Here is an 18578-nt window from a genome sequence, read left to right as displayed (position 1 = left end):
GTACTTATAGCAGCAGGATGGTGTATGTGTTACTGACTATAAATAAACTTCAGTTCTGCATGACATCGTATTAAAGAAACATGTCACCTGGTTCACCATGTGGCTGTGTCTTTTGACAGAAATTTGGCAAAAATTGTTGTTTAGGGCACAGAGGAAAATGCTATATAAGAAAAAATTGAATGTCACACACACACACACACACACACACACACACACACACACACACACACACACACACACACACACACACACACACACACACACACACACACACATACACACATACACACTTTATATCGGTCAGTCAATATATCAGTCAAATAAGCTTGACTCCATTATCTCAACAAAAACCTAATCTCAGTGTGGAGAGAAGAGACAGAAACAACAAAGAGAAAAAAATATTCCCCCCGCCTCTTACAATGGAATAGCCCATCAGATTTTGGATTAAGATTTATAGAAAGGCATGCGCTCACCCAGATTGAGAGGACTAATGCAACAGCTACAAGAGAGGACATCTACAAATACAATCTAATTAATTGAAAATATATGCGTGGGAGATCATCTTTCCACAAAATATAGCTGAGACAAATATAGCTGATTGATTGGCTAGCTGGTTGAACCCTGTTATATAACAAAGTTGTTTCAGACTGAGGGAAAATGGTGTGAATTGATGCATGCATGTGTACGCATTGTATTTTACTCCAGGGGGCAGCACTGGGTCTTGAGCTCACCTGGAGCCTTTTGTCTTACAGTTTTCTTCTGTTTCCCTCAGTGGTAAGATAAAAACCAATTGTTTCACAACAGGGTTGAATGGGCAAATGGCATATTAATAATATGATTTTACAGTCAGTCATTTTAAATTATAACTTTGGAAAACTCCAATGATGGGTTTCCAGAGGAAAGCCAATTGTCTTCTACTGGAAAACGTCAAACCTACAATATACTGGCAGTGATTGGCCGAAGACAAGTAGCTTGTATTAACAAACATGGTAATAAAAAGTGTATCACTGACATCATCATCGGTTTGTTTTTCCAGAACAATGCGCACCACCATTTTGTCCTGTGTGTGTCAGCAGCCTTTTCATAATTTTTTTTTTTTTTAGAACAATTAACTTCTTGATCCAAATCAGATTTGACCTTAATTCCAGACACTTTTACTTCCAACTCTTTATATTTAGGTTTGATATTCTCTTATTCACAGCTGACTAACATATTAATTGGGATTTCACCACAAAATGGCCTTAGCAAGACAGAGAAGTTTTATTGATAGACCAGAGACATAAAAACTGGCCAGTGCTGTATGGTAAAGAAATAGTGAACTTTTATCAACTTTTACATACGTTATGGTCAAAAGTATATAGACCCCCCCAGTCCACATCATGGTATGGGTTTAAGGTTCCTTTGCTCCAACTAGGGGAAATCAAAATGTTACAGCAAACAAGGTTATTTTAAAACGGCAGTGTTTCCAACTTAGTGGAAACAGTTTGGTAAAGGCCATTTCCTTTTTCAACAGGACATTGCCCCTGTGCACAAAGTGAGGTTTACCTGACCTACAGCACGCAACACCTTCAGGATAAATCTGGGTGGGAGCCAGGCTTTATGGCTCAAAATCAGTGGCCAACTTCAATACTGATAAAAAGGAAGCAAAATACTTGTAGCCAGGTTTCACAAATTTGCGGAAAACCTTATCAAAGGCAATAAAAACAACCTTTAAATAAGGTCAGTCAATCAGTCCATTTTATCTCTTTAAATCCAAATTGGATTTTGCCCCCTTTAGGACTAAGATTAAATCTCATTGTTCATGAAATTCATCATCAGTGTGGCAGCACTTAAAAAAATGGCTAACAAAAATGATGAGTGAGATAGTTTTTTGAATGAAAAACAGTGGCAGCAATTATCCTGCTAACTGGTATTAAAAGCAAACTAAAAAGGGAGAGCGAGAGAGAGAGTGACAGAGGGAGAGAATAAAGATGAAAAAAGAGAACTGTCATTTCCACTGAGATCACAGCTATCCAATGTCGAAAGTCTCTGGTGACTGCACGGTTCAGTGGAAGCAAAACTCGGCTGTGGGAGCTTCCCTCAGCTGACAGACAGATAACCTTCAGTATTTCTCTCGACAACAATTCCTTGTGTAATATCCTCTGATGTAATACAGGGAAGCTCCGACGTCACCACAATGCCGACTTGATTGCTGCTCTAGGAGGATTATAAAGGTCAACTACAGACGTCAATCAAAGACAACCTCTGTTATCAGTCTTCTGGTGGGATCTCACAGGGTTTATTTTAATCAGTTTTTCAGTTGTTGTATAATTATTTGTTTCCATTTGAAAACGCTTCTCAGACTGAATGAAGATAAAAAAAGATCTCAAAACCTTTTTTTTGTTTCTTAAATTATACCCTGCACAGGCACAAGGCTAAAAACGACCAGATGGTTTATTGGTTTGGGTGTTATGACCTGTAAATCCACCAAAATTAGAGATTTTGCCAATGAGAAGAAATCAAAATGAATCTAATCCCACACTTTCCTAAACACCATCAACATCTAATAGATTTTTGTTCTGTTCTTCACACTAAGGATCAGGAACAGTCCCTACAGTGGTTTGGCCTTTTTACATTCATCCCAAATAACTTTTATAAGTGCTTGATTAATCTGTTTAGTAGCTTTTACCTTTTTTGTACATGCATGCATGAACTAATTTCAGATGGCCTTCTATACAAAACTGTGAAATAGAGCTCAGTTTGTGCTTCGTTCCAAAGGAAAAGCACAAAATATGGTGCAGAACAAGATAGGGGTTTAAATCCCACGTTTTGTTACAATAGGACATTACATTGATTCTTTGGACAACGATATCCACTTTATAAATGTAAAGTCGCTCATCTCAAGTGCTCATATTATACTCATTTAAGTTCATAGTTGTTTTTATAGGTTGTACCAAAATATGGTAACATGGTTTAAATGGTCAAAAAACATATATTTATTGTACAGTGTAGTGTTTAGGCATCTCACTTTTGTACCTTCTTTGTTCGGTTTCGCAGACACGCAGTACCTAGGTAAGGACAACTGGCTAATTAAAAGCAGAGTATGAGGGCGTGCCATGCTAGCGCCCAGGCGATTCTAACACGTGTTACTTAGTGACTTACGTTCTTCCCAGAAGTAAAGCCTGGACTACAATAGAGCTGTTTGGAGTAGTTTGTGAACAGGGTTTTTGGTTGGAGATGGTAACTCACTTTAGGGTAGACTTTGGGCTTTTTCACTTTGGAAACCTATAACATGCACAAAAAAAGAGGCAAAAAGGCAAAAAGCATAATACGAGCACTTCAAAGATAACAATATGTATTGATATTTTCACTTTGTATCGATAATATTGGATCTTTGACGATTGAATCAATACATCAACCCAGATCAATCTATAGTTACAGATATCTCAATGAGATTAAATCACATACTGTATTTTTTTTTTTAATTTGCTGTTGTAACTAAAATCAGGAAGAGTTTTATAAATAAATAAAATAAACAATTGACATGATTACTACCGACTGACATGACAACTGACATGAATATGTATACGGCTAAAACACCACTGGGCCAAAGGGTTACTCTAACACTAAACCTATTTTGGTTCATATGTATGGAAACTGGTATTTGTCAACTTTGGTGTTATTCTCATGTGTTTGTCCAATATGACTATTGGTCAATGTCACTTGTAACTTTTACTACCCACATTTTTGTTAATTGTTTGAGAAACATGAATTTTGGCTTGAATACAACTTTAGAGAAAAAACATGCGAGCATCCTGCTGGTTTCCAAAATATACACATTTTACATAAATAATCGAAAATACCAGCTGAAGTTAACAAAGATAGTAGTCCATATGGAATCAAATTGGACAAATATAACTAGAATAACACCCGTGGTTACAAATACATTGTAGTAATTCCCCTATACGCTCCAGTGTGGCTCTGCTGTGTGAACCATCTGTTTGAGTAACATCTGTTGGTGGTTTGCAGGCATTGCCTCTTCGTACCTGCAGATGGTTCTTCTGGCAGGAGGCTCCCACCATGTCCCACTGGCTACAAGACTTCTTGGGCATCCTGTGGTTAACACGACTGCTGAAGCCGCCACCCACCTCATCATACGGGTTCTCCATCAGGTTTTCAGGCAGGTTGCTTGAGCTCTGGCTCCGAGTGATCATGGGGACCACCCTGGGGTTCGGTGGTGCAGTTAGTGGTGCCGTGGAAGCTGTGGGGGACCCAGGGACCATGAGGTGTCCTGACGAGGAGGTGGGAGAGTTGGGGGTTAAGGTGAGACCAGACCAGAGGGGCAGGGTGGGGAAGTGGCCTCCACCTGTCCTGGTTTTGTTGTCCAGCCCCTGAAAGGCACTGTTGGAGTTGAGGTTTTCCATGGAGTGGAACATGGGTTTGTTCACTGAGGAAGGAAGGTAAAATCTGATTATTGAGGAACATATTTTCCTTCTATACTCAAGAAAAACATCAGCACACAAGTTTGTGTTATTTTTTACTCTTATAATATAGAATTCAACTCAAAAACACGCTCTTCCTTTTACACTTTACCTTGACACTGTTCACTATAGGCTGTCTCTCTTGGGCTGGGAGAGAGTGACACCCTTGGCAGTATCCTGCGGTTGGAGTTCAGCGAGGCAGACCCGACCAGGTGCTGTGGCGAGGGCATTGGTGCAATGGGCACCTCTGTCACATACGTGGCAGGAACATACAGTGGCTTTGTTTTACTGGCCGCCCCAATCCTCCGCACCTGTCAAAGTACAAACAGATGCTTTTACCATTTCCCCCCACATAAATCCACTTAGTTCAACAGAGCGTCAACAGACACATCTGAGGCCTGAACGCTTTGCGTAAATGTGTTATGCTAGAATTCCTGTGACATCGAACATATGCAATGACAAAACCACATCATTTACATAGTTTTTCCACACATGACTTTTTAGTCTCAATGTCTCGTTTTCTAATGCATTTCTTTGTTTTTATTTATTTTATGATTTAAACCATGACACGGTGGATATCATGTCATCTCTGTCAGAGACTTTGGACAGAGTGTAATTACACACACATCACAAGAAAGTTGGAAAACAGCATGGATGAAAAGAGTACGATCTGATTTGATTGTCAACAAATGTAAATAATTTCTCAATTAGAATTATGGTATAAAATGAAATGTTTGATAAAGAAATGTATCCATATGTTTCAACCCTATTTAGCGTGTTTCTTCATTATAATGAACATACCCACTGCAGTTTATTTTAAGTCAATCACACAGTACTACTGCCATAAATACTCACAAGAGCCCTAAATCGACGGCTGAAATAAGACCACAACAAATGCACTATTTACTCCTGTTTGAATAACATTTGATTAAAAACTACAGTGCGCAGCTAATTTTGGAACTTATTTAACTTTTTGTAAAAATGAAAGTGTATGTTGGTGATTAGTTTTTAAAGATTTATGTTTTCAGTAAGAACAAATGGTAAATATGCAAGTCCTAAGAAATGAATCACATGGTGGTTTCGGTCTTTTCAGGGAGTTTGTTGACAATAATAAAAATGGTGACTATTGTCAGCATTTATTTATTTATTTATTACAAATTCAAACTTTGAAACCTCTCTTCAAAAACGTAGAGTCCAACGCACTAGATGCTATGTCCCTGCTTTTATAAATATTTGGTTCCACCCAAACAAGACAAACTATAGCTGAACTTTTTTCTTACCTGCCACCAGTCAGTGTTGGTCTTTTTCAGCAGAATAAACCGTTCGCCCTCCCTGATGCAGACCTGCCGTCCATCCGCACCGCGGTAGTTGTAGTCATACTGGGCCTCAAGGACCACGGTCCCACTGGGGACCCCACAAACTGTCATGCTTCTGGGAGTCACAACAGGCGCTGCAGCAGGCTGCTGGTGCCCCACAGAACGCAGCCAGGTCCCAGACAGCATGGCTTCTCACACAGTCCTGTTTAGCAAGCTTTTCTGGAAGCGAGCTGATGGTTGATACTGGTGATACTTGTTGGATTAGCACAGGGCATGTGAGACTGGAGCCAGACCAGAGCCATGCTCTAAAAACAGCAAAGATTGACAGAGAGGTACAGAGAAAGAACTTTTAGACAAAAGAAGACATTGGGAGACATTAAATTGTATTACACAGCTTTAACTATTTTCTGGCATTACAAACCAAGCTCACTCACTTTCCGGTGAAAAGTTTGATGAGGAGATTGAAATTAAAGCTACAGCCAGCAGCTGGTTAGCTAAGCGCAAAGAGGAAAATGCTAACCCGTCTCTGTCCTCTAATGCTCAATAATTAACATGTGTCTGTTTAATCTGCACAAAATACTAAGTGTAAAATTCCCTGGAGTTTCTGCTGGTTTCCCAGCATCTGCTCAGAGCGACAGTCAGCTAAACTAAGCTAAGCCAAGCCAAATGTGAAAGTAGTATTCATCTTCTCATCCAACGCTAACAGTCTATCAGAAAGACAATAAAGGCTTTAAACAATTAATTGAAAGCATAATTTTCAGTTGCAGCTCTATTTGCAAATAACAAAAAAAAAATCAACCCTGTTTGTGGAAAGCTGTAACCAATGTGTTTAAACTATATAATGACTGACCGCTTTGTACCAAGAGTCCTTTCAAGAAATACATCTGAGACTAAAATACTCTAATGTGACTGAAGTAGGGCTTCAACAATTCTTTTCATTATTAATAAACCTTTTAATATATTTTTAATCAATTGATTTATTATTTAGTCTATGAATTAAAACTCAAAATACATTACATTGTTAATAACATCAAAAAAAGCAGCAAATCCTCAAAGTTAAGATATTGGAATGCATGAATCTGGTATTTTTACTTCATATAGGATTCTTAAGTTTATGCAGACTGAATAATAGTTTAAAGATTAACGTCTTAAAAGTAGAGAGAAGTAACTGACTGCTTTTGCCAATATTTGCAAATTAATAAACACTTTCCCCTTCCAATTTTAATATACTTGACAGACATGAGGATAAAATGTCACTGCAGATATATGCACACTACCACTTTGTATTTTCCTTTCATCCTGGTAGAACTAAGAGACACGTGTGTGAATAACTCATGCGTTTGGAGGATGCAAGGAGCGCAGTATACCTAAAATAGCATCTGTCTCCGTCTTTCCACCTGAGCCTGCATCCCCTAACTAAACCCCTGCTCTACGCAGCCAAGACCCGCTTACATAAGAACACCTCTAACTTTCTGCCAGACACACAAGAGGAGGGGCAGCAAACAAGAGAGATCCCAGAAAATGAATAGAGACAATGCTTGTTTATTGGTTTATTACTAAGGATAAAAGGGGGCAGAGAGGAATTATGAATTATAGATAGAAAAACAACAAGATAGGCAAACTAAAGAAGAATAGTCTGAATGCCTGATGCACAGTATATACCAAGTGCAAACAGAGCAGATAGTCAGGACGACTATCTGGACAATGAACAAAATAGAGAAACTGAGACATGAGGGAATGGATGAAGCTGAATGGAGCTGTGAGTCATGTGAAGCTGATGGAAGGGAGAGCAGGGTTAGCTGGCTGAACCTTGATAATCCAACTGTTATTAAAGCACAGACATGAATCTGTGACCCCCACCGCTACAGAGAATTACAGTGAAATCCCTCAATACCAGAATATGGGCTTAAGCAATGCCTGGCTAGCTACTAGCTACTATTGGGAATGGGGAACATTTCCAAGGCACTTCATCAAATGTATCAGAATAAATACCACCTCACATTTGGAATATGTAAATACGGTAGACTAGAGATCTGCTGAGGTCTCTTTCCCACATTACACTAGTGGATTCAATGGTCTTAGGTTGTGAGGTAGCTGCAACACACATAAATAAATAAATAAATAAATAAATGGGTACATCAAACATTTGGCACATCCACAAGTCTGTTTGTGTTTTTGTCAACATTTTTTTTAAATGTACGTATTTCTATTATAGAAATATGTAGGACAAGTGTCCAAAAACAACCATGCCCCATAATCAATGAGAGAATCAGGTGCACATAAAAGTATTTAGTGCAATTTGTAAAAAAGTCAGATTGTGTGTAATGTGATTATAATAATATATGTGAAGTTTGTGATCACTTGATTTAGAGCGAGACTATGTATATTTTGTTGAGTAAAGGTAGTAGGATAAAGGTTTTACTAGTAGAGAAGAGTCAAAAATCTCAGTTATGCGGCAATATCTAATTAAAGTTTGCTAACAATAGCCACCATACAGCAGTGTTTCCTTTAGGATTTCTTTTTAGCAGTGGGGCAGGTCAGTCCGGGCCACCACTACAAAATTAACATAGAGGAAACACTAATACAGTAAACTACTGAATTTTTAATTTGGTCTACACCATATTCTTCTGGTGTGCAGGAAGCCACTTCTTCATTTTTGGAAATGCCCCTCCTTACTGTCTTCACTTGCGTTTTTTGTGACATGTCAGTCACAGGTCTGATTATCTTTGTCTATGTTTATCTATGTTTGGTGCTTTGAGGTGTATGTCAGACAATAAACGTAAAGGAAAACAACTACATAAACTGCAGCTGTTTGTAATATTGTGCTGTTCTTTAATTTGTTGACGTATTTTTTTCTGTTTATGTGAAATAGAGAATGCTTGTGATGAGAATTTTCAAAGTTTAATCTGATCTAAATAAATGCCACTGAGACTTTGTTTTTTCAATTTCTCTAGAACAAACTGCTAAAATGTTTTTCTATTGATTAGCTAAATTTTAATTATAATGTTGGTGCTTCTGGTGCTCAAAAAAGGTCTTCTAAAAACTGCGATTAAACTCTGGAGGGACAGAGGCAAAAGTCAGAGGCACAAGGAGAGAAAGCAAACAGGAAACTGCACACACACATCAAAGTTCAACCCTGGTTTGGGTCATATCCTCTCTATCTTGCCCTTTGTTTTTCTGACATCTCACGCAGTTAAGTTAAGTGTTGACAACCAATAGAGTATGTTGTGCATACGTAAGTGTTGCTGAGTTGGCCTGCTGCCCCATCTGACTGCTGTGCAGTGTGAGTAGAAATGATCACTTCCAAGCTGAGCCTTGAAGCAGAGAGTAGTGGTTGTTTTTGTGTTAACAATCCTGTTGTATGGCTTGAGTAATGTTTAATTTACTATTTAGATGTGCAGGAAAGAATTACATCAGATCTTGGGATTAAAGAAAAGGACAAAACAGCACACAGCAGTGCCAATTCATACAACCTGTCCATGATATTAGTCATGAGGTCTTCTCCCACACACAGACAGGAAGAGCACTTCTGATATTGCTTGCACACCTGTTTTTCTTTTCCTGTCTCTTTTCATTGCTCAAAACACAGAACTAACAAATGATAACAAGCTACTCAAGGAGTTTCCCTTACGGTATATAACCTAATATTTATTGAGTTAGGGCTCATTTGCTAGGTTTGAATTTATTTACCAGCACAGGAACAAATGTCATGTGCAAATTAGGTAGTTAAAGCAGTGTTAAAGTCCCTGGTTGTATTATTCAGAGTTCAGGCTCTGTCTAAAGTACAATAGAAGTTAGAAATGTTGTAGTCCATTCTCATTCCATGACTCAAGATTTTATTTATTGTTCTTGTGTCTGATTCATTATGTTTATTTGAATGAAGACGCATACAAATGCTGGCATTATTTTACCACAAATAGCAAAATCCATCAACAGTGAATAGGAAAAAAATGAAAGAACAAGTTTGGTCTAAAACAAATTAGGATTAGGAAAAATGAGGTCAGACTGTGTTTCCATTTAGAGGTCAGATGGCAGTGGAGAGGGCACTGGCATCATACACCCAAACACACAGAGAGGCCCATATGGTGTCAGGGACAGACACAGGCGGGCGGCCACGGCCGGGGACAGGCAATGATCATTTGTGCCAGGGGCTGAGGGCACAGTGCTTATGTTGTGGTGTTAATAACACAAATATAGAGATGTAAGAGGAGACATAGAAGGAAGGAATGGCAAAAAATAGGAATTGAATGAAATAAGAGCAAAAAAAGACTGAGGAGAGAAAAACTTGGAGAGAAAAACTTGGAGAGAAAGAGCCTCGTGTAATGTGTCTGCCTGCCTTTGCGTGTGTTATTTCACTCCATCTCAGACTGAGTGTGCATGCAAGTCAGAAAGAGCTAAAAAAAAAAGGATACAATTTGTGCATGCGTGCATGCGAAGGAGACAGAGAGAGAGAGAAAGAGAGAGTGTCCACACACACACACACACACACACACACAGTCCTGAAGTGAGAGAGTTTCTGGTCAACAAGGTCACCAGCTCACTCTGCAGTCAAATCCGTGAATGCAACCCCATTAACAAACCTTAAAAACAAAAGCATTGGAAAATTAACTTCTCTCGAGCCCTTACCCATTCATGCAAATAAACCATGTTTGAACTTCAGAAAGAGGAACATATTAGCAAGAGTGAGAAACAGAGCAAGAGAGGTCCTGTGTGCCGACCAAACACAAGCAAGCAGCAGCCGAGTTCATCGATTGAGCCGTCTATCCATACACAGAGCTGGCTGATCAACAGCGCCACTGAAATACACAGATACACCAAACAGTTAACACATCCACCACATGGATGTTAGCAGTGGAGCAGAGCACATTATGTTAATCTACTGGGGTTAATCTGAAATATTCTACCGATAGAATGGTCAGTAACAAAGGATGGGATGCACCAACATTTTACATTTTCAGTCAAATCTACAATCCTGAAAAAAGCCATTAGATTAAATACTTTAAGGATTATAGGCCCTCCTGGTGATGCATGTTTTAGTCGTGTATTATCCAAACCATACATACATTTTCAGATTTACTTTTCAACGGGCAGTCATGGCTTTCTGCTGTTCCTACATTGGTTCCTAAAATCTAGTTAAAGCTCACTTGAGATTGATAATTTATCACAGTGAACATAAAAATTCACATCCAGAAAACTGTGTGTGTGTACAATAAACACACACACACACACACACACACACACAGTATATATGAAAATATCTGCATTTGAATAATAATTTGGTTGTAAACACACACATAAAAAGTTTGATTACTCTGTTAAAAAATGTTGTTCTTCAAAACAACAGACATGATAGACAGAAGGTTCATAGTTTTTTTTTGAAGGTGCATTATCCTCACATTGTGCCATAGTTGGGAGCAACCTTATTTGTTGGCAAGTTCAAGGGCACGTTGAGATCTGAGTAAGGTATAAGAGTCATTTAGTGTTACTAATATGTATTTTATGGGCTTAGGCATGCATGCAAAACCACCTTAAGATAATTTTATCATGACGCCCTTGAAAATACCCCGAGACTGGAGGACACTGTGAGAGAGTGGTAATGAATGCAAATGACCATTTCATAAATTATATTGTTGGGGAATGAAATAAGCAGATGATGTTTAGAAAGCCTTTACAAAACTAGTTAAAGACACAGAGCACCTGTGATGAAGCCAGACAAAGACAGTACCACAAGCTTTATTAATAAAATGAAAAAGATATCATTCTAGAAAAGCAATGTCATAACTCCAAATCAAGCTCGTTCAGTCCATTTAACGACAAGTCACTGAATGACTGAAGTTTAGCTCCAACAGAGATTGCAAGGGCCGATCAAACTTTATCACACAGCAGCACGGGAGTGGAGTGAAACGTGTCGGTTGAAAGTTTAGTGTCGTAGCCTATCCATATTCATTCCATATGTTTGAAGTGGAAGGGGGCAACTTTATTAATCATGGCTACATGGTCTTCAAAGGGAGATGAGACATGGGGAAGAGGAGTATAGAGTGAATGAGGAACTTCAAAGGGCTTTTGCGTGTACTCCCACACCCGTATACACATAACACACATACACACACACACACAGTACTGTATTTACATATGAATGTCTATAACCAAAGGGTTTGCAGGAAAATGAGAGAGAAGAGAAGTTGCTCCACATGATACACACTGTTCAGTAATTTTAATCACCACAAAATAAGTGCAACACTTAAAGCTAACAGGACTGCTGATTTATTATCTGTGTCAGCCGAACAGCTGCTGTGAGCTCCTTACAGTGGAAGGAGCCATGCTATCTGTGCACGATCTCTATTGATTTACATGCAAACAAGCATTGTCTGGTTTGAGCCACCCCTTAAAGTCAAGTAAGGATGTGTGAGGTAAAGCATTGCATGTGTGTCCACATCGCACAATATGTTTAAAAGGAGTTGTAACACAGCCGTATATCTTGGGGTTAAGCACAGTGCCTTGAAACTTTTCTAAAATCAATGCTAAACCAAACCATAAGTTATAAGACTAAGCTACTACTGAAATAGATTAAATGATAACAAAGTGAGATTTTGAGGACTCAAGACGTTATATAGCCCCCCAAAACCTGCCTCAGAAAGCTTCATGATACAACACACTCTATCCTTAGATCCTTAATTCAGAAAACAAATAACTAAAATAAAAACATTTTCTGTTATCAACTTAAGTATTTTAAACGTTTAGCCTGACATGAGTCCACTCTGCGCCTGATAAGCAGTTCTGAGGGCAGCCATGTGAAGGAGCATTCACTTTGTCTATGGATGTACAGTTATAACTAATAGTGCTGATGTCTCTCTCTCCATATAAGACACAAGCCTCAAGCCAAAACAGGCTTTCATCCTCCCAAAGCCATGCATTATTGATGATTAGACCAGAGAGACACTGAAACACACACACTGCTTTTCCCAGTGTGCCTGTGTGAACGTGTGTATGAATGTATTTCTCTGAGTGTTTGTTTTTGTGTGTGTGTGTGTGCGTGCGTGTGTGTGTGTGTGTGTGAGACTAAACAGGTATGTTGGATTCCTTCAGTGATTAGCTGTATATATTATCAGAGAGCCAGTCAATAAGGAGATGATGACAGTAAAGCAGCCATTGGCTCACACTCTCTGCTTTCATCATGACAACAACCTCTGTGACCAACTACCATCTCCAGCGTCTCCAGTAGTGTGCTATTAGTTTCTTTTTGCACATAACAACATTTCATATGTGTGATGCCATCATTTCAAGTGTTTGCTGACGCAACACTTGTGTTTACAATGAACCCCGCAGCCCGCATCGACACATAGCAAACTTCTTCAGAGAATGCACTTGTAAAATATTCAAGTTTTCATTTCCCCAATTTGAATAAAAACAACAACCAGACAAACCCGTATTCGCCAGTTAGGCAAAGCAGTCCAGGATTGCTCAAGGGGCATTTTAAACTCATGAAATAATTCAAGCATTACAGTTTTAATTAGCTTATGCATTTTATAGAAAAAATGGAAGGTGAAAAATATGCTGCTATGGAAGGCCTTAGCTTATTTCAGCAAGAGAAATAAGCTTGTGAAAAATGCTTCTTATTTTAATAAGCAGCTTATATTACGTATGAGGAAATACAGCATAAAATGTCACCTAAGGATTTTACTTTTGAACTAGTATTGAGGTATAAATCTATAAATTCCTTTCCAAGATGATCTTCATGAATGTATTTAATATTACAGCACAGGAATTTAGGCTGCAATTAACAAGTACTTTAGTTCTATACAGAATCCATCAATTACTTTTTCAAATAGCTGATTAATTGTTTGGACAAAAGAAAATGTTATGATTTCACAGTCCAAATTGCTTGTTTTGCCAATTAATGGTGTTAAAACTAAAGATATTCAATTTACAATCTTAAAACACAGAAAAGCAGCAAAGCTTTAGAAATTGGAGTTGATGAGTCTTTGGCATTTGCTTGAAAAATTACTTAAAACGTTTAGGGATTTTTTACGGAAGCCGAGAACGGCCACGGATTAAAAAATAAAAACAAATGTATGCACTGTTATCTCGTGATAACGACTTATTAATGCGTTTTCTTGATATAACAAAGTTTGTTTTCTCGAGATAACAAATTCATTATTTTGTTATCTCGACATAAAGATTGTTTTATCGAGATAATAATAATTAATAATGCGTTCATCTTAAAGTCAAACTGATGCGCTGCCACGAACGGCTTCCGTAGAGCCACTGGCTGTAGATGTAGTCTACCGTTAGTAATGAGTTGTGCGATTCATTTGTACACAGATGGGAGGCTGACAAACTATTGTATATCCGGCTGCTTCAGCTAAGGTAACGAAGGTAAATGAAGGCTAACACTAACTTAGCAATGTGATGCAAAACGTAATTAAATGTTTATTAATTAATTGAATAGTGCTTTGTACGGAAGCCGTTCATGGCAGGGCATTAGTTTGAATTCAAGACGAACACAACAATTAATCAATTCCTTATCTTGAGAAAACAAACGTTGTTACATCGACATAACAAATGAATAAGTTGTTATCAGGATATAACAGCGTATAAAAATAAAAATCCATAAATCCGTGATTTTTAAACTTTTTGGCCAGTTTCTTTCTGTCAATCAACTTATAACTTCAGCACTAGGAGCGATTCATTATTTCAAGATTTTGTCCTGCCTTACTCAAAAAAGAACTGAAAAATACAACCATTTTAGGACTGAATATACAGCTAAAGCTGCCAAGATATGGATTTTGCAGTGCATTGATTTGCAGCGGTCAAACAGAATAAGAAGTATTACAAATATTTGTTACCTAACAAATCGTGTTTTATTTACATTTAAGGGGAGGTTTGACCAACATGTTGACCAGACAGTTGTTGCTAATAGCCATATATCAAGTATCCATCAATGGCATATAAACAAGCTATGCCTCTTTCAACATTTTCCCACAATATTTTTCAATTGAAGAAAATAAAAAGTCACACTGACAGAAGTTAAGAAGTTTCTTCTGGAGAATAAAAGGAATAAAAGCTTCAGTCTCTGACTGGTCTGGTGGGTAGTTGCTGAGCCTGTGGGAATGAGCAGTGCGTTGATGTTTCTAATGAAGAGCGCTGAGCTCCATTGATCCAGCGGGGATGAGAGTGAGCTGTCAAAAGCTATCAGGCAAGTCAAAGACCCACTTTCAGCCCTGTGCAGCTGAAGTGAGCACGATACTGTTGGGACACAAGGAAGAGCAAAACCTCCCAAGGCAAACACTATACAGAGGAGGCGCACACACACACACACACACACACACACACACACACACACACACACACACACACACACACACACACACACACACACACACACACACACACACACACACACACACACACACACACACACACACACACACACACAAACATAAACATAAACAAACAAACAAACAAACAAACAAACAAACGCAGGCACAACTTTAATGCCTTCACAGGGTGAAAGAGGTAATTTTTTCAATAAGGGACATTCCACAAATAACATAAAGGGTTTGAATGTATCAGATATTGGAGGAGAGTTCACCCATTGTGCCTCCAGGTCTATTAATTCAAGTATTTGGTGCAATTGTTTTTCTGAGAACAACTTTGCTTCCATTTTTTTCTTAAATTCACTGGACGTACTGTTGATTATTTTCATTATTGATTATTCTGCTTAATATTTTCTTGATTATTGGATTAATTGGACCGAGGGAGACAAACGTAGCATCTATACAAAATGTCTTGATTCGTCTGACAAAATGTTCAAACCCCCAAAATATCCATCTTACAATGATACAAACTATGAGAAAGAAAAGCACCAAATCCTCCCATTTGAGAAGCAGAATCCCAATTATGTGTAGCACTTCCTTTTACTGATTTTGCTTAAAACAATTGAGTGAAATGATTAAATTGATTATTTAAGTATTTGGGCCCTACTTTTCCGTCAATCGACCAATCTTATAATTGACTAATCGTTTTAGCTCTGATGCAAGCTTAACCTAAGAAATGTGAAACAGCTTGGCCGGTTATCAAATGTGGTATTTTAGGTCTGTATGACAATAATATTTACTGTATTCTTAATTTCTGGGGTGATGTTTATAGTGCTGTACCTTTACAATTGTACAGGCTAGTGAAGCACTAATCATTGCACAGTAAATGCAGGATTAAACTGGATTAAAACAGAGCACAGATGTGAGAGTAGGTGGAAATACAATACTGTTCAGTAGTTGTGACATGGTAAGATGCTTTCATATAGACAATACAGTATAGTGAGTAAATAAGGGACCGGGTTTCATCACTACAATCTGTTAAATCATCACCTTAATAAAACAGTTTCAGCAAAAATGAACATTATAAACTTCAGGAACTGACATTAACTGCATTTGTGTCAGTATGGTGTACCAAATAAACTGACTGAGAGTCCATACTGATATTGTTTATATATTATTAATGAAAGTGAATATATTTAATACCATACTCTTTTTTATAATATGTCTCAGGTTGCTCCTTGCATGCTAGCATGCCACATGACAACTTTGGGTCACGAGAATTCTTTTGTGACTTATGGGGTCATAGCGTAGAAAAGGTTGAGAAACACTAGTAAGATCGGATTTCTTTGACAGAAAGTTTAAAGAACGACAAGTAAATCACAACTACAGTATACCTTCTAAAGACCACTGCGATCTGAAGAGACAAACCAGTACATGGATAACAAAAAAACAAATCATCCACCTGTCACATTTGAGAGTTTAGAACTTCTAGATCTATTTCGAAAGACCTTACATCACAAAACTGCGTACAGTGGAGACACAATTGGGTTGTGTCTGTCGACTGGTCTGTACAGTACAAAGCAGAGAAGTCACATGAGGTTTTGATGCACATTCTGATCTACTACTGTGTCATTGTGCTCCAAAGCTGACAGCATGCATCTAAGCAGATACATATCTCACACCAAATAGGGCCTGGACCATAAACTTGCTAAAATATCCCAAAGCAGCAGTATAATCTGACTAGCAACATACCAGGATGTAATAGGCTCCACTCTCAGTCTATCTTTCACACTGCATCCACAAGAGTCTGTGAAGCACACTAGCAATTACCGCAAACTTAGAACCCTCCCGCTAATACTGCACATGGTACAGGGCACTTTTAATCAGCAAAAGTTGCAACTGGAGAATAATCTTCCAAGCCTGTGTCGTCACAGGCTGGCAAAAAAAGGGAGCAAATATCCTGCTTTGCATGGATTTAACAAAGATTAGAAACAGCAAAAATGCAATGCGTCAAACTGCTCTCATCACACCCTGTGGTTAACCCGTCCATGCACTTTCTGAGAAGCATGTAAGGGTAAAAGCCTGTTCGCGGCAGTGTGCAAATATTTCTGCATGCCAGGAGGTCCGTCATATATATAGCTGAAATCAGCAATTCTTGTCATTGTGACATTTAATGACTGGCAATAGAGATGACCAAAATGATGTTATGGAGACAGGCAGCACCATTGTAGTGATGAAATATCTGAGAATCCATCATCCTCTGAAGGACTTGCATATACATAAACATATTGTATCAATAATCAAGGAAAGTGCATTAGATGCCAAAATATTGTGTATATATGTACATGGGGAGGTGCCGAACAGGAAACTCTAAAAAGCTTTTCCACAAGAAATCCTGGACGTTAAAGTGTTTTTAAGTGCCTGCTGGGACTGTGTATAAGTGTGGCTCTCGACAGTAAAGGCTGCATGTGGTTAGACACCATGATGTGGAAAATAACTTGTTTTGGAAAAAGTAGGCATGCTATTTAGTCATTGCTAAATGTATGACCTATTTGTGGAGGCAGGACTTATGTTGCTAAATAGAGATGCATGCACTATCTTACAAGTTTTTTTTGCACAAACCTTACAATAGATGGAAGCATTAATGTTATTGTAGGCTATCTACTGATTCTAGGATCATCGTTTGAAATCATCTTTAACATGATTAAACTCAAAACATGTGTATAAACAAAGCTCAAACTACCTCCATTTACATGTACAGAATGGTGATAATTACGTAAAAACATCATTAAAGCCACGTCGTTACAATCTGATAGAGTTGCTTCTGAATGAGAGTAAAAATAGGAGATTTTTTTTATGTAGTTAGATGTGGCACGTGTTAAAAAATACTGTGGTTTAACAACGTGTATTAAGTATTTACTTAAATTAATTTACACCATATCGCAGTGTATTTGTCTTATGAATACTTAAATCCAAAACCATAGTTTAGTTGCACTAATACCACAGAAGCGCTGATCTTGCAGGAAACATTTCCTGCAGTGATATTTACAGCAGAAAACTATTTTGTCCGACCACACAATTTATCAGAAATCTCATTTTTGCATTTGAGGGACAGAACATCACTCACCTTGCAGCGACGTGTTGACAGCTCAATTTAGTTTTTGGAGTGTATTGCAGAGAGAGAGCAAGAGTGGCGCCTTTTCTCGTGGGAGGAATACAACATTGATAACTTTCACATTATTTTGGTAAACGGAAGCACAGAGAAACACTCCGCCATGCACATTAGCAAAAAACAGTCATTGTCAATAAGTTGTTCGCTTCAGCCCATGATGGAACATCCTCCTGACGCTTTAAGCGCATAAAAAATAGCTTTCGCTGTGTGGGTATGCGGGTTTAAGATTGGCTACAAGCGCGCGATGTGATTTAACACGTAACCAATAAGATCACAGAGGGGTCAGTGGTGCGCACAATTTACCACAGAGCGT

At 38.3% G+C, this 18578-nt stretch overlaps 1 protein-coding gene across 4 annotated transcripts in view; it reads right to left on the bottom strand.

The window, feature by feature from the left end:
- Window positions 1-18517, bottom strand: part of arhgap9 (Rho GTPase activating protein 9) — a 41062-nt gene extending 22545 nt beyond the window's left edge. For 2 of the 4 annotated variants that reach the window (XM_034870383.1, XM_034870386.1), the window contains exons 1-4: window positions 18221-18516; window positions 5741-6081; window positions 4573-4771; window positions 4026-4426 (exon numbers count right to left, since the gene is read on the bottom strand). In XM_034870383.1, the coding sequence (XP_034726274.1) occupies window positions 4026-4426; window positions 4573-4771; window positions 5741-5962 (822 nt within the window). In that variant the 5' untranslated portion in view covers window positions 5963-6081; window positions 18221-18516. Of the gene's footprint in view, window positions 1-4025; window positions 4427-4572; window positions 4772-5740; window positions 6082-18220 lie in introns of all 4 variants that reach the window. The other 2 variants (XM_034870384.1, XM_034870385.1) reach the window with 2 other exon arrangements.
- Window positions 18518-18578: the final 61 nt, after the last annotated feature.

Source organism: Etheostoma cragini, chromosome 4 (genome assembly GCF_013103735.1).
Source record: "Etheostoma cragini isolate CJK2018 chromosome 4, CSU_Ecrag_1.0, whole genome shotgun sequence".
In the NCBI taxonomy this organism is placed as follows: Eukaryota; Metazoa; Chordata; class Actinopteri; order Perciformes; family Percidae; genus Etheostoma; species Etheostoma cragini.
The sequence above is the reverse complement of the archived record's forward strand: the minus strand, read 5'-3'. Positions and strand labels throughout refer to the sequence as shown.